The following is a 15,948-nucleotide window of genomic DNA, read 5'->3' as shown; positions in this document are numbered from 1 at the left end:
ACATTTTTACTTGGCATGAAATTATCACAACTAGCATATTAAAAATATAGTGTATCCAAACAATTATTACAAACAGAATACCCACCCTCATGCAAAAACAAAACTGAAACTTTTTTATTTTCTTTTGACAATCGCACCTCCTAAAGGAAGAACTGCATCTTGTTCTTGCATTGGAGAGTTCAGTTTGTAACCTAGGACTTGCTTGTCCTCAGTGCACAGAAATTAGATCAATCTGATACCATATATATTTTTTAGAAATGAATTGGAAAATATTTGAACACCTTGTCTTAAAATATTTTACTCATCATGTTAAAATAAAACGTTCCATAATCAATTTTTTTCTTTTATTTTCTTTTTACAATTTTTTCAATTTTTCGGGAAAAAAAACCCAAAAAAGGCTTCAGGGGAAAAAATGGTTTTTTCCCGAATGTTCCAGTTTTTTTCCGGGCCTTCACATCTCTAGGCTAGAGGTCGTGGGGTGGAGCAGCAGTCCCCTGACACCACGCTCCAAAACCTACCACTGAGGTAGGATTGAAACCAGTCCAGAACAGTGCTTCCCAGTCCCAACCCTGAAGGATACCATGATTGATATTATCAAAAGCCACCAAGAGGTCCAGAAGAATTAACAGGGTCGCACTCCCCCCGTCCATCTTCCAGCACAGGTTATCCACCAGGGTAACCAATACTGAAACCAGAATGGAACAGATCCAAACAATCCACTTCGTTCAGGAATCCCTGAAGTTGCCTAGGCACTTTCCATGTTTTCTCAGCTTGACTTTCTGCTGGGGTTGGTGGGAATTATAGTTTTCTCAGCCTTCCGGTGGACTTCAAGGAGGCTGAGAAAATGTTAAGCTCTATCAGCTATGACAGGAAATCCTACTGGGTAAGTTTAGGAAGACTAATTCTTAACAAAGTAATTTGCAAGTAATCTGACGGCTCTCTTCGGTGCAGCCAGTATTTGTGTATATGCATTATGCATGTATGTATTCAGATATCTGTACCCTGATGTCAGATTCCTGGATAAATCAGTCCTTAACAGCATTCACTCTGGAGAATGATAAGTTTATTGAGACATTGATAGGATCCAGCCTGTACACTGGCTGTGTTAGAACTGAGGTTAAAGGCGCGAAAGCAATCAATATACAGGGTTCAAGCAAGGGCCCTAAAAGGTTCAGAACCAATCATCCCCTGGGATTTCACCCGCCAAATGTAACTGCCAGCCTCTTAGTGCCATCCCCCCAACAAGCAAGGATAGAAAGATGAGACTCAAGGCTACTAAAAGTTCTCAGGAAAGATAAGGTGCCTGGCACATCAAGGGCCTAGGAAGTAAAAGTGTTTTCGCTCTACATTCTTCCACGCCCCCCTCCCTGGTTACTGTGGCGAACGAGCTGTAAAATGCAAAATGAACAGCGAGTTTGACACCTGATTCACTTCGGTTTCCAGTGGGTACGCAAAGTGGTCCAAATCATTCACCCTTCCTCAATTGGATGTTCACAACAACCACCTTAACAGGGTGGTCAGACAAGACAGACAGACAGAGGCCCTTTATGCCTGCATAGCTCACTGCAGAGAACCTGAGCAGCCGAGCCTCTAACTCAGGCTTTGGATTTGTGTTCCTACCGCGTGCACCGTTCTTTTTTCTCTGTCATATCTATTCTGTAGAGTTTGACACCTGATTCACTTCGGTTTCCAGTGGGTACGCAAAGTGGTCCAAATCATTCACCCTTCCTCAATTGGATGTTCACAACAACCACCTTAACAGGGTGGTCAGACAGACAGACAGACAGACAGACAGACAGACAGACAGACAGACCCCCTTTCTGCCTGCATAGCTCACTGCAGGGAATCTGAGCAGCCGAGCCTCTAACCTAGGCTTTGGATTTGTGTTCCTACCGCGTGCACCGTTCTTTTTTCTCTGGCATATTTATTCTGTATTTTGTGTATGTTTTCTGCGGCTCCAACCAAAGCTCACAGTTTTTGCTTAATTGGGGAGGGAACATTACTTGTGACATGGGGGGGTGGCACCCAAAGGCTTTTTTTTAGCTTACACAACTGCCCTACTGCAGCTGCGCACTAGCGCCCAGGGAGCCCCTCCCATTTAAATCCTCCTTGTTCAGTTCCGTGAATGAAACTGACCAGAGCGGTTGCGGAGCTTCCTTTTCTTATTGCCATTCTCTGTTTTGTTATCAGCCCATGTGACAAATGTGAGAGAGTCGACCCAATGACAGTCTTTCCCTTCCTCCCCTCCCTCGCCCTCCCTCCCCCCTTCCAGAGCTTATCAATTTCATTCCAGGCTGCCAAAAAAAAACCCCTTTGGCAGTCAGTACTGGAATTGTACACCAATGAAGGAGGTAGGATAGCGGCTGAGCAGCTGCCCAGGTGCGCCTGGCTAAGTGTGGTGGGCAGGAAGGCAGGCAAGGGAAGGGAGGACCAGGTGAGCTGAGGAGGAGAAGCCGACACAGGGAAGCCACCACCAACTTGGCTGGCCGTGCGAGGGAGGGGGAACACTGCAGCCTCCCCCTTTCTCTCCTCTCCTCCCCACTCCCACCCCATTTGGCTTGCCACTGCTGGGCTCCCCCAGGCACGGGCAACCCATAGAGGGACCCGAGCTCGGTGATTGACTGGCTGGTCTGTCAGCCGATTTGTGCTTCATCTGTGGTGACCTCGATGTCGGCGGGGAGTGGCCTCCAGGGAGCAGGAAAAGGGAGGGGGGAAATCCGAGGGACTCTGTCTGCTTTTGAATTTTACCTTCAGCTTTGAGCCAGTCTGGTGTAGTGGTTAAGTGCGCGGACTCTAATCTGGGAGAACCGGGTTTGATTCCCCACTCCTCCACTTGCACCTGGCTGGATGACCTTGGGCAAGCCGTAGCTCTGATAAGAGCTGTTCTTGAAAAAGAGCCGTTTCTGTCAGACTTCTCTCAGCTCCACCTACCTCACAGGGTGTCTGTTGTGGGGAGGGGAAGGGGAAGGAGTTTGTAAGCCACTCTGAGACACCTTTGGGTAGTGAAGGGCGGGGTATAAATCCCATCTCTTCTTCTTCTTCTTGAAGCGAAGCGAGGGGAAAGACTGCCATAAAGGCACTTTGAGAAACCCTGGGAAAAACGCAAGCAGAAAGCAAACTGAGCACTGAAGGGGTGGGGGGAACAGTGCAGAACAAAAAAGAAAACCCAGTGGGCATGCATGGTGACAGTGGGGGAAAATGCAGAACAGCAAAAATCCCTCGACAGTGATGCACAGTGAAAGCGAGGGAAAAGACCAGTGCATAATTGACCAGAGAGAGAAAACAAGAAAGTGACTGGCCCAAGATCACCCAGTGGGCTTCCATGGCTTAGCCGGGTTTCAAACTCAGGTCTCCTGGATACTAGTCTAACCACTACACCATACTGGCACAAAAGTATTTGCATGTTTGCGAGCATTCCTGCCCGTTGGGCTCTTTTGAGTGATCAGCAGGGATGCTCGCAAACATGCAAATCATTTCACTCTGAGCAGGGACTGGTCTGCCCATTGCGAATTCTAGACCACACAGGTTCATCATTTGCATCACAGATGCAACACAGACATTTTAAGGCCATTTGCGGCAACAGCTGGAGGCGTTCATGGCAATTCAGTTTCTTTTGTCTTTCATTTCAGGAAGTGATTAGAAACTTGGTGAAGAGGTATGTCGCAGCAATGATAAGAAATTCTAAAACCAATGAGGGATTAACTGAAGAAAATTTTAAGGTAACTTATTATGTACCGTATAATGACCCCATTCCCGGCTAATCAGAAATACAGGAAAGATGGTACTAAAAACGTATGAAAATTGTGATCATTTGATCTGTTTTATAGGGTACACTGGAGACGTGGCTCCTGGGGAGCAGACTTCTAATATATTAAATGGACTTGCTAAATAATCATTAGGTTTTGGACTGAAGTTTTAATACAGATATTCAAATTTGAGGGAACGTCAGTAGACCAAGAGATTATATTACTGGTATATATGAAAAAATATCAACAGAAAAATAATGTCTTGCTTTGTATTGTGTCATCCCACCAGCAACACTATTAATTGCAGTATTTTGGAAATACAAAAGCGTTATTCAACATCTGGGGTACAACAAATACAGCAAAATTAACGTCCATAGGAAAGAGGGAACTGCAAGCTGGCTTAGATCCAGAGGTCACCTTTCCAGTTCTAAATCTATATATATTTCCATATCTATAGAGTAATTAATTAATCTACTGTACTGACAATGTAATAACTTCTCTTTTGCTATGTAATGTCTTAGGACTAAACTGGCTGTGACATTAAATACTTGGTTGTTGCCGACTGTGGCAGCCGCATATTTAGCCCTTTCTCTTCTGTATTATCCAGCAAAAAATTACCTTGTGTTTTACCATCATGCTGTATTACAGTTTCCTGCCTTTGTTCCACCTCTAGGCTTGCCATTTACCTACCAGCAGCTGGTAAACTCCTGCTCTAGGCCCCAATCGCCCACCCTTGAGAAACTGAGGAGCAGGAGAAAAGAGGCTGGAAAATGTCCTCCATTGTGACACTCTAGGAATTTCCCTTTTTCTCTATGGTCTTTACCACTGAGAGTAGGGGAACTGTTTATAGCATCATCTGGAAGTGATGTCACATACTCCCCAAACTCCACCCTTCCCTGGTCCCTCCCTCAAAATTTCCCAGCGTTTGTCAGGGTAATGCTGACAACCCAGTTTACACCACTGGAGATAAAAGGGAATTAGATAGGCAGGAGATAAAGGAGAATTAGATAGAGTCATGGAGGATAGGTCCCTCAGTGGCTACTAGCCATGGTGATTAAAGGCATCCTCCATGTTTAGAGGCAGTCAGCCTCTGAATCCCAGTGCCAAGAGGCAATGTCAGGGGAAGGCCTCGGCCTCTACGCCCTGTTGCTGTCTGTCCAGAGGAACTAGTTAGCCGCTGTTTGAGATGTTGGGTACCAGAGGAACTGGTTAGCCACTGTTTGAGATGTTGGGTTTGATGCCACAGATCCAGCAGGGCTCTTCTGATGTTCTTATGAGAGCACTGAATGCACAGCTGCTCTCGTTAGCCCATACCTTCAGCAGACTCTTCCTAAGAAACAGGACGACATCTGTGTTATGCGAACAGTGACACGGGATATGGGGATGAACTTTGTATTTATGGTTCTTCTAGGGTTTCCAGCTCCGAATTGGGGATCTCGTGGACCCCTGGGGCTGGAGTGAGAGCAGGGATTGGAGAGGGGCAGGGCTTCAGTTGGGTATGATGCCATAGAGTCCACCCTCCAAAGCCGCCGTTTTCTCCAGGGGAACTGATCTCCATTGGCTGGAGATCAGTTGTCATTCCAGGAGATCTCCAGGGCCTGCTTGAAGGCTGGCAAACCTAAGCTCTTCCCACTCACTGTGACTGGGAGATGGGGGGAAGGCCCCAAGGAGTTGTGGCCCTGCCAAGGGCTGGCCAAGGAAGGATCCGCATAGTTCAGATGCTGCAGCAGGCCCGTAGCTACACTAAAGCCTGTTGGGGCCCAGCCCCCCCGACTTACCACCAAGGCCCCCCCAACATCCCACCCAGCCTAGGTCCCCCAACTTCCAATTTTTAATTTTACTTATTGCACTCGTTGCCGCCACTGGGACGCCTCGTGCCGCCCTCTCTTGCCTGCCGCTCTCTCTCGGCAAGGCAAGCCCCATGCCCTCTCGCCCTCCAATCCCACACCACTGCTCTTCCTTGTTTTTTGCCAGCCAGCAAGGCGAGGCCTGCCTCCAATCTCACACTGCTGCTGCTGCCCTCTCTTGCCTCTCTTCAGCTGGCCAGTCAAGCCCTGTGGATTGGATTATCCCATGCTGCTGCTCAGCTCTCTCTCTCATCACTCACTGGCCAGCAAGGCAAGCCCCGCCCGCCTTCATCCCTCCAATTCCCAAGCCGGCAAAGCAAGTGCTGCACTGCCCAATCCCTCCCTCGGCTTTGGAGCCCATGATTTTACTTCCGTTCCTCTTTCCCCCCCCCTTTCCCTTTTTATCTGCAGGGCTCAGCTCTGACTCTAGGGTTGCCAAACCCGCCGGTTTGCCAGGGGTCCCCCGTTTTGGGGGGGTTCTACCCGCCGCCGGCCAGATGGCCGCCAGGGGAAGCCCCACCCCCAACACCCAACACCCACAGCCACCCATCTCTCTCCCTTTAAGTGTGTGGAACCCGTGTTTCCTCCCAAGCCCAATCTCTGCAAGCTTGCAGGGAAATGCCAGCTTCGTGCTCTTAAAAGGGAAATGCGGCTGCTCTTAAAGGGGAAACACCGGCTCCTGCATTTAAAAGGGAAGTGCCGGCTCCTTTAAGTGCAGAGAACTGCCGTTTCTGGAGATCTGGCGCACGGGCAGGGGGGGCAGCAGACGTCCCCAACGTGACGTCATCATGTCGGGATGCCCCACTCCCTCCAGGAACACCCCCAAAGTCCCCCGCTGGGGGTGGAAGATGGACTTGGCAACCCTATCTGCCTCCCATCTTTGAATAATTACATTATTTAAATTAGCCAATGCCAAGTGCCCCCCAAGAAATTTAACTGCCCCCCCACTTTGAAATTCCTGGCTACGGGCCTGCGCTACAGTGCTTCTGCCTGCATGGATTCTGATAGTGGACCTGTGTGAGTGAGAATTTTACGAGCCTAGAAACCACTGCAGGCCCCTGCCTGGGTACAGCTCAAGCGCCTCCCCCCACCCCAACTTCCCCGCTCATTGGCCAGGGCATTTATTTAGGCATCTGAAATTATATTCGGTTCCTTCAGCATGGTTTGTTGTAAGCTCCTTTAGACAAAGTAAAATGAGCATAAAGGTATCAAAGACCCATAATAAAAGCAAACAGTATACACACACCCAATAGGCCATTTCAACAGGGGGGAAAGGTAAACAACATGAGCCATAGGTTAGTACAAGACTCGTCCTTACCCTTGGAAACAGGGTAGATTTGCACACTTAGAAGAGCAGTGACATTTTGGACTTCTTCTGGAAGCCTGTTCCATGACATCAAAGTTGTAAGAGAACATGCAAAGCCATCTAACATACGGCAGAACGGACGGGCAACCAGAAGAGATTGTTGGGCGGGTCTCATTTGGCAGTGTGCTGGCTCTGTCATTGGAAAGTGAACACGTCCCCCGAAACGACAACTGCCTGCTATCAACTTCAAGAGGAAAGCTGATGTTTCTGCACCCTTTATCCTTGGAGTAATGCATTTTGGGGGGGTCCCCTTTTTAATAAGTTCCCCTTTTAGACAGGATCTGTCTCCTCCCTTCACTCTGTTTTCAATCCTTATTAATTCTTTGGCTATCAAGTCATTATACTGCCCTTCCACCCAGGATCGCAGGGGAGTAGACTTTCATTTTATCCTCACAACAACCCTGTGAGGTAGGTTAGGCTGAGAAAAAGCAACAGGCACAACGTTGCCTGAGTCGGAATTTGAACCTGGGTCACACCACCTCTAGCTGGCCAGGCTGAGTGTTATTAGAGCAGCCAGTAACACACCAGTAGCAAATTAACATTGTTGTTGTTCAGTCGCACAGTCAAGTCCGACTCTTCGTGACCCCATGGACCACATCACGCCAGGCTTTTGTTATTTTGGTTGGTGTTAACTAAAGGTCCTTAATTGAATGTGGCTACTGATGTTCTTAATCTAGCAAGGCTTTGCCTTTAATGCACAGAAATGATCCCATTTCTCTTTCTAACGAATGAAATATTTATTTGCAACTCTCGTACACCACGATCCGTAATAATCCATTTGCATAATGTCGAATGCTTCTCTCAGGAGAGTGTAATCTTTTTTTTCTTGGTCACAGGTAAAGCTTTAGCATTTAACTCGTTTTTTTCCCCTCCCTCTCTCTGAACTCAGGAATTAAAGCAGGACATCTCCAGTTTCCGTTACGAAGTCCTTGATCTCTTGGGCAACCGAAAACCCCAGAGGAGAAGTTACTCCACCAGCAGCACGGAGGTCTCGCAGAAGGACGAAGGCCACGAGGAGTGTGCCGGAGAAACCTCCAAAGCCAGGAGTGTCTCTTTTGGGGTTTCCAACAAAAAGAAAGACTTCAACGTTTCTGCTCTGATTAAGACCATGGGGGGCGTGGATATGGTGACGGAGAAACCCAAGAGCAACGGGATCAGTAAGCGCTCGTTTGTTCGCAACGGGAATCGGGTCCAAAGGCTCTCCAGCTCCAAGAAAGAGTCTTTCAAGAGACTGGGTCTCCTGTTCACCAAGATGAACGGTCATCTAGCCGAACCCAGTTCGGAGCCCATGTACACAATTTCGGATGGGGTCATCCAGCCGCATTACATGTGGCAAGACGTTAAATACTCTCAGATGGCAAAGGAGCGAGACGAGAACTGTTCCAAAAGTGAAATTAACCTCAATGAGGTGGAATACAGTAGGAACAGCAGGCATACGGGGCAGGGACCGTGCCCCGCGGTCTGCACCAGCTCCCTTCACTGTGCTTCCAGCATTTGCTCCTCAAACTCCAAACTCATAGACTCCTCCGAGGATGTTTTTGACTCATGGGGAGATGCGTGTGACATTTTTAGGAACCAATGGAAAGACGGGCAGGAGGAACACGTTACCACTCGCCTATAAGTAGAGCTATTCAGTAACTTGCTGTAGACCATAACTAAATACTGGAAACTGTTTGCTATCACGGACTCTCCATAGCTAGGACTCCTCTTTCCCCCCTCTTTTTGTCTCCACTGATGGGCATAAACCTCAGATTGTTCTAGCCTATTTTGTAGCCACTGCGCTCCAGTCCTCTTTCTTAATTTGCTTCCTTTAAACTCACACACACCAGACCTTTTGTTAGAAACAGCCCAGATTGTTTTAAGATAAGGTTCCATGTCATACTCCCTTACATTCGTTTCATATTTCCGACACTTTTCTCTCTCTCGTTTCTCCTTCTGCCAGCCCTATAGGATTCCTCTATTTTTGTTACATAGCATCGGAGAACCTCTCGAGCGCTGCCGCCTCCCCTTGATCAGCAGGTCCGCTTGACACCATTTTGGTATTCCATCTTTCGGCCATTTACCGCTCTCGAGAACTGGAAGACTCCCAGTGATGTAGCTGGAGGCTAAGAGACAAGCTGAGGCTACCGTCTGGGAGAAGGATTCCGCTACAAATGGCCTTTTCGCTTTCAAGCAATACAAACCCCCTCTATGATTTCAACTGTGTTTTCCTTTTCTGGAGGTTGCGTAATTGTTTTCTTAATGTAAATTATTACCACAATGAGTTAAAAGTTGAGTTCTGGAATTTGTATCTGGTCTCTCTCTTTTCTTTTCTTTTAAATAACGTTATCCTGCTGTATATCTTTACCTCCCCACCAGTTGGAAGACTCTCTGATCTGTAGCAGCTGCTGACTGCCCCAAGGGATTGTATGCAGCTTTTTATTCTTCGTTTATTTAAAACATTTTTATGCCGCCTTTCCAGCTGATCAGGGTCCACAAGGCAGTGAACATAGAAAACGTTGAAACATTTGAGTAATTAAAAATGCAGTTGAATTTATAAAATAATTCAATTAAAAACCTATTGACAATACTAGAAGGAGGGCCAGTAACTGTCACTGGGGGTATGCCGAACAAAATAAAAAGGTCTTTCTTCACCTGCTGGTGAAAGACACCGATAGAGGGAGACAGTCGAAATCTCTCTTGTGAGGGAGTTCCAAAGTTCTGGTGCCACAACTGAAAAGGCCCTTCCTTGGATGGTAGAGGCCCTCCATCCCATAATCTTGACCTTATATGATACAAACAACGAGTCTGTACACTGAGTCAATGAAAACACCTGGGTCACAGGTCCCTTTATGAGTGTTGGAGAGGTGAATAGAGTTTTGCAGTTTCAGTTGTTTCTCTGGGTTTTATGCACTTAAACCTGCCAACTGTAGAGCTAGTACCTTTTCTTATGGTCTAGAGCACATGGTTTTCTTAAACAGCACCAGGACCCCTCTTTGTGGAAGATCAACTATGCAAAGGGTTGCTAACCTCCAGGTGGGGACTGCAGATCTCTTGGAATTACAACTGATTTCCAGTTGACAGAGATCATTTCCTCTGGAGAAAATGGCTGCTTTGGAGGGTAGACTCTGTGGCATAGTCTCTCCCCAAACCCCACCTTCCCCAGACTCCACCCATAAACTCTACAGGTATTTCCACACCTGGAGTTGGCAACCCGAATTATATGCAAACAAGACATAGATGGACTCTCAGTATTGGGTTGGATGTAGACTGAAGGTGCTTTCAATGCACTTTAGCAATCAATTGCAAGTGGATTTTCCACGTGAAATGATTGCTAAAGGATATTGAAAGTGCTCTATCCAATGTGCATGAAAGCATCCTAAATTTTCCACACTTCAATCCTCAGAACAGAACTTTCTCAACCCCCCCCGAACTGCAGCCCCTTGATCAGCTGGAAGGCAGCTTTGGATGGCATCAGGTCACCTGTTCCTTGCAAACAGTCAAGGTTCCCGCCAGTTAATCAGCTGCCTGATCACCACTGGCAAAGAGGAAGCGCGTCAAACTGGCAAGTGTTCGAGCTCAGCCCAAATCTGGGTAGTGGCTCTGAATTCTTGGGGGAGGTGTAAGTTGTACAAACGGCTCCACTAAGTAATAAAGTTGCCCCATTATAGCACTAAGCACTTCCACAGTTCTGAAGCACATGTAAAGGTAAAGGTTCCCTTGCTCGAAAGCCAGTCGAGTCCGACTCTAGAGTTGCGGTGCTCATCTCCGTTTCAAAGCCAAAGTGCCAGCGCTGTCCGAAGACGTTTCCGTGGTCACGTGGCCAGCATGACTAAACACCAAGGCACACGGAACGCTGTTACCTTCCCACCGAAGTGGTACCTATTGATCTACTTACAATGTCTTGCTTTCGAACTGCTAGGTTGGCAGGAGCTGGAACTAGAGACGGGAGCTCACTCCTTCATGCGGCAACCCGGGTCTCGAACTGCTGAACTACTGACCTTCCACAGCCTGCAGTTCAGCGTCTTAACCACTTGAGCCACCGCAGCTCCTGAAGCACATGTGCTCATGCACAAAACCCAAAAGAGAAGAAGTCATTTCAGATCGAGACATCTCTGGATTTCTTGTGACTTGAATGCATTTTCTATTCAAAGTTTTGGCCAAACCTTTGACATTGGCTTGTGTTAAGAACAGTTAAGGCCTCCAGAAATGGGATAAAACTCCTTCAGGCCCTGGGTGCAGCCCAAAGATAACCAGCTGGCCGTCCCTGGCCTAAGCCCAAGTGGTACAGTGGTTAGAACATCAGAGGAGGATCTGAGAGATGCCTACTCTGCTGTGGAAACTTGCTGGGGGGACTCAAGGACAGTCTCTCTCTCTTTCTGAACCTAATCTACCTCACAGGGTTGTTGTGAGGATAAGATGGAGGCGAGGAGAACTATGTAAGCTCTTTGGGGGCCCCATTGGGTAGAAAGGTGAGGTATTAATGGATTCAATAAATACTTGTTCAGTTCCCCTGAACTCACTCTCTTCGCCCTGAATCAAACATTTCCCCTTTGACTGAACAGGTGGGAATGCATTTGCATCTCACTGCTGTGCCTGGAGTTGCCAGGTTTCCCGCTATACAGGAAACCTCCCACGGGCAGCCTCCACGGGGACCCACTGCCACCCGTCGTTAAGGTGGCGCAGGGGTGTGTGAAAGAAAATTGTTGTCACTCTGATGATGACACAACGCCACTTCTCGCATTATCATGGAAGGGATGTTATCATATCAGGGCGACACTCTACGATTTTACTGAAATTCTATGATAAAGCCATCAGATTTCAGCGGCATCGTAGAACATCATCCCAGTTTGACGGCATCACTTCCAAGTAGGGGTCCCATCCCTCCATTTGGGGAAGGACATCCCTCACCCCCCTGCTCCCATTGCCCACCACCACTCTTAAGCAGTGGGAGAAATTTTTTTAAAAAACCCTCATCATGTGCAGTGTCACATCACTTTCCCCCACCTGAAAGAGAAGCAATATAGGTAGCTCTAGGAATTGCTGGGAACTCTATGGTAAGGCCATGGCATTTTGCAACGATTCCTGGTATTGATATTGGAAGTGGATTGGGGAAATTCCAATTGCAATCCAACCAACAATGCCATGTCACTTCTGGGGTGAAATTGAAAGTTTTTTTAAAAAAACCCTCATCATGTGCAGTGTCACGTCACTTTCCCCCACCCGAAAGAGAAGCGATATAGGTAGCTCTAGGAATTGCTGGAAACTCTATGGTAAAACCATAGCGTTTGCAACGATTCCTAGAGTGTTTTGTTGTTTTTTTTACTGGAAGTGACATGGTGCCACAGCCAGCGTCACACACACTCCTTTATCCCCGCCCACAGCCCTCCCGCTGTTTGCTGGGCACTGCCGGGCAAGCCAACTTTCAGGTTCACCCCAGAAGAGACATTGCACTGTTGGATTGATGTCAATTTGAATTTTCCCAACACACCTGAGCATCCCACCAATGGCCACTGCTCTGTTGGCAACCCTACCTGTGCCTGAGGATCTGTGTGGCACATTCATCAGCATCACCCTCAGAGCGGCCCAGTAGTGACTGAAGAGGGTCTCCTCACGCAGACCTCTGAATGCCAGTTCTGGAAGGCAGCATCAGGGGAAGGCCTCAGCCTCTGTTTGTTTGGGCCTCCGGGGCAATTGGTTGGCTGCTGGCTTAGGGGAACCAGTGGTCTGATCCAGCAGGCTGCTTTTATTTATTTATTTATTTATTTTATTTTATTTATACCCCGCCCATCCTGCGAGCAGGCTCAGGGCGGCTAACAAAGCGGTACCATGTACCCAATTGGCGTACCATAAAAGTCTTAAAACTCTATAAAATCACATAAAACATATTCAATTCAAAACATAATTAACAATTAACAGTAAAGTGCATACAATACTAAAAATTCGATGGCGTGCATTCCGGCTCTCAATCTGCGTTTTTCTTCTAATCGTCATCCCTCGCGCCGATGGACCCGGCAATATGTCTGGGCTAGACCTAGGATCCAAGCATTCACTAGGATTGTTGATGGTAACAGTAGTGGCGGCCCGCAGGGCCCTGATCTCCTCCGGGAGCTCGTTCCACCAGTAAGGAGCTGCCACAGAAAAAGCTCTGGCCCTGGTATTGGTTTTTAATACCACCCCCACTCCAAGACAAGGGAAATCATTAGAACTGAGCTTATTCTCAGGCGAGCTGAAACTTACTTACTTACTTACTTCCTCCTCTGCCCTGACTTCACAATCCATGTTGTATCACAGTTGTCCTGCCTCTTCATTGGAAGGCCAATTTCTGCTGGCGTCCATCTCTGGATCCTCCTCCTTCCAAGACTCAAAAAGGGACCAGTTCTAGAACCCAAGGTCTTTTGTTCTGAACTTGCTATCCCACTGCTGGGCGGACTTCCGCCCCAACCCCCACCCTCTAGCACAGACTTCAGCCCAGCCTTCCATCCCAGGATATGCCATCTTTAAAGACCCGGCTTGCTGTGTGGTCTCATGCAGCAGAAATGCCAGTTTCCGGGGCACAATGCCTCCAAAATCGGCTTGTGGGCGATTGCCCTTTGGCCTCCATTTCATAGACTCAGGAAATTGAAGCCTGTTTCCAGCGCGTTTACTTCTTTGCTGCACTGATTCTACAAAGAGCATTTCTACCCTTAGTTATTTTAAACGCCGTTCTCCATTTGGGGCACCGCAGTTTGTGCCGCTTCACTTTAATCGGAACCATTTTCAGGCTGGGAGGCTTACAATGTGGGTCAAGTGATTGTTATGCACTTCCCCGTGCGGCGAAAAGTTCCCGAGGCAGCCCTACAGGGTTCGCTTTCCCATCAATGAGAGAGCGCCAGAGACTTCTGATGTCTCTGTAATAATTTGTTTTGTTTACAAATATGCAAACAGAGAATCACAGAGGCAAATTCACTCCTATAAGCATCTGTGTGAAGATGCAAATCCAACACCAGATTCCCAGAGAGCAACTTATGCAAAATTCCTTGTCTCTGCAAATTGTACCATCAGCTGCAAGTAACTAGCTAGGCATTTTTCATCCGCCTCTCTCCAGTTCAAATTGCTAACTGCTTTCCTTGCCTTTCTGGCCCCAAAAAGAGATGAATATCGTGTCTAGGTCTGTCCATGAAGCACAAATTGCAAGTCTGTGCAACTTCAATTTGCCTCAGGGCCATGGAGAGAACCGAGAAAGGGGTTTAACCCTTCAACTTCCACTCAGTTTAATTCTGCTATTAGCATTTAGAAGCAGAGAAGCAGAAAAAGACAGGTCTTTTTAAAGCACACGTCTCCCCCTTTCCCTTTAAAACGTTAACAACAAACAAAGGAGACTGGTTTTGCTTAGGTCCTTTCTGCACTTGGATCTCATCCCTGGTTGTATCAGAGTTCAGCTCAGGATACAATACCTTGCATTTATCCCTGGTTATAACACCATCTGTTTATTCCGGGACAAGTGTGGGGTGAAACCGGATTAACCTCAGTGTAATGTGGAAACAAAAAACACCCCGAGATAATTACAGGGGTGAGCTCACGTGTAGTGCAGAATGTAAGCTCGGGGACAGGGTCGAACCAGGATTTAAGGTCTAGTGTGGAAAGGACCTTAGACTAGGTTGAAGGATTAAGCCTTCTCTCCCTGCCTTGTACAGCCCCAAGGCAAATGGGGTTGCTTGAGTTTGCATTTTATGGGTATGACGAGACGTGTATTCTTTTCTCTTCAAGCCCATACACACCCTGCCAAGCACAAGCTTCAAACTCTGTCCTGCGGGGGGGGGAGGGGGTGACCATCTGAGAACAATTTATATTTCCTGATTCTCATCGTGCAATACAGAACCCAAGACTGCCAAACTCACAGCAGCAGCATCGTCATCAGAGGTCATTTCCTGCGGGAGCGCACAGGAGCGGAGCTCCGGCAGTAAAGCCTCTTTTTCTATGAAATGACCCCTGATCATCATCATTATCCTCCAGACAGCACTGACTCGAGTGGGGTATCGGTTCTGTACTTGTGCTTATGCTTATTTGGCACAGAGGCCTACCGGGGCTTGCTACCAATCCTACATTCAACAAGGAACTGCCGCCAGCTGTAGTTTCCTGATGGGTGGACCCAGGGCTATTTTGGGGCAGGAACGCACAGGAACGGAGTTCCGGCTGGCTCCCGAGTTGGCCACGCCCAGCAGGAACTCATTAGCATAATAGGCCACACCCAACAGCAGAAACTCATTAGGATTGGCTACATTAGGGGTTTGTGCCTAACATGCAAAGGGGTTCTTGCTACAAAAAAAAGCCCTGGGTTTTGACGACAAACAAGGTGAACAGAATAAGAAGCAAAAGGTGGGTGTGGCTGGATGACCTAACTTCTGGTAACATGGGGGCATGGCCTAATATGTTCATGAGTTGTGTTGTCGGGGGTGTGGCCTGATATGCTAATGTGTTTCTGTTGTTGGGTGTGGCCTATTATGCTAATGAGTTCCTGCTGGGCTTTTTCTACCAAAAAAGCCCTGGGTGGACCATTATGAGCTAAGCGTTTGAAACCCTGTATTTGTCACACTCACCTTTGACACTGTAGGCGCAGGCATTAAATAATGGGCTGCAAAGAGCGTCAAACAGCAACCCGATCACCTTCCTAGATGCTACTGGAATCAGAGGATCATTTCTTGGGAGGGTCACCAGCAGGACAACAGGATACGTTATGATGGTTCCAGCCAGTGTTCCCTCTAAGCTGAGTTAGTGTGAGCTGACTCACCCTTTTTTAGCCTCCTGCTCGCAGATTTTGGTCTTAGCTCAGGGAAGAGGGCTCCAGAGCAAAATGATTTATGCAGCACCCAAATGGCTCGCTCACACCTTTAGTGCCAATTGTTCACAAAGTGGAGTTTTTGCTCACGGGAATCCACCGCTTAGAGGGAGCACTGGGGCCAGCTCCTTAAAACTCATCTGTTGGTTGATGCTATCTGTGTGTGCGTGGGTGCCTTCAAGTCACAGCTGA

General features: G+C 47.7%; 1 protein-coding gene across 1 annotated transcript in view; it reads left to right on the top strand.

Moving 5' to 3' along the window:
• LOC107123374 (short transient receptor potential channel 5-like) overlaps positions 1-8,580 on the top strand; it is a gene marked incomplete at its 5' end in the record, with an annotated part of 88,902 nt that extends 80,322 nt beyond the window's left edge. The window contains 2 exon segments of the mRNA XM_015426612.1: positions 3,630-3,719; positions 7,849-8,580. Of these exon segments, the coding sequence (XP_015282098.1) occupies positions 3,630-3,719; positions 7,849-8,580 (822 nt within the window).
• Between the last annotated feature and the right edge of the window lie 7,368 nt (positions 8,581-15,948).

The sequence above is a fragment of the Gekko japonicus genome, unplaced genomic scaffold, assembly GCF_001447785.1.
Source record: "Gekko japonicus isolate JY-2015 unplaced genomic scaffold, Gekko_japonicus_V1.1 scaffold1828, whole genome shotgun sequence".
NCBI classification, from domain to species: Eukaryota; Metazoa; Chordata; class Lepidosauria; order Squamata; family Gekkonidae; genus Gekko; species Gekko japonicus.
Note: the sequence above shows the minus strand (reverse complement) of the source record. Positions and strands in the feature narration are given on the sequence as shown.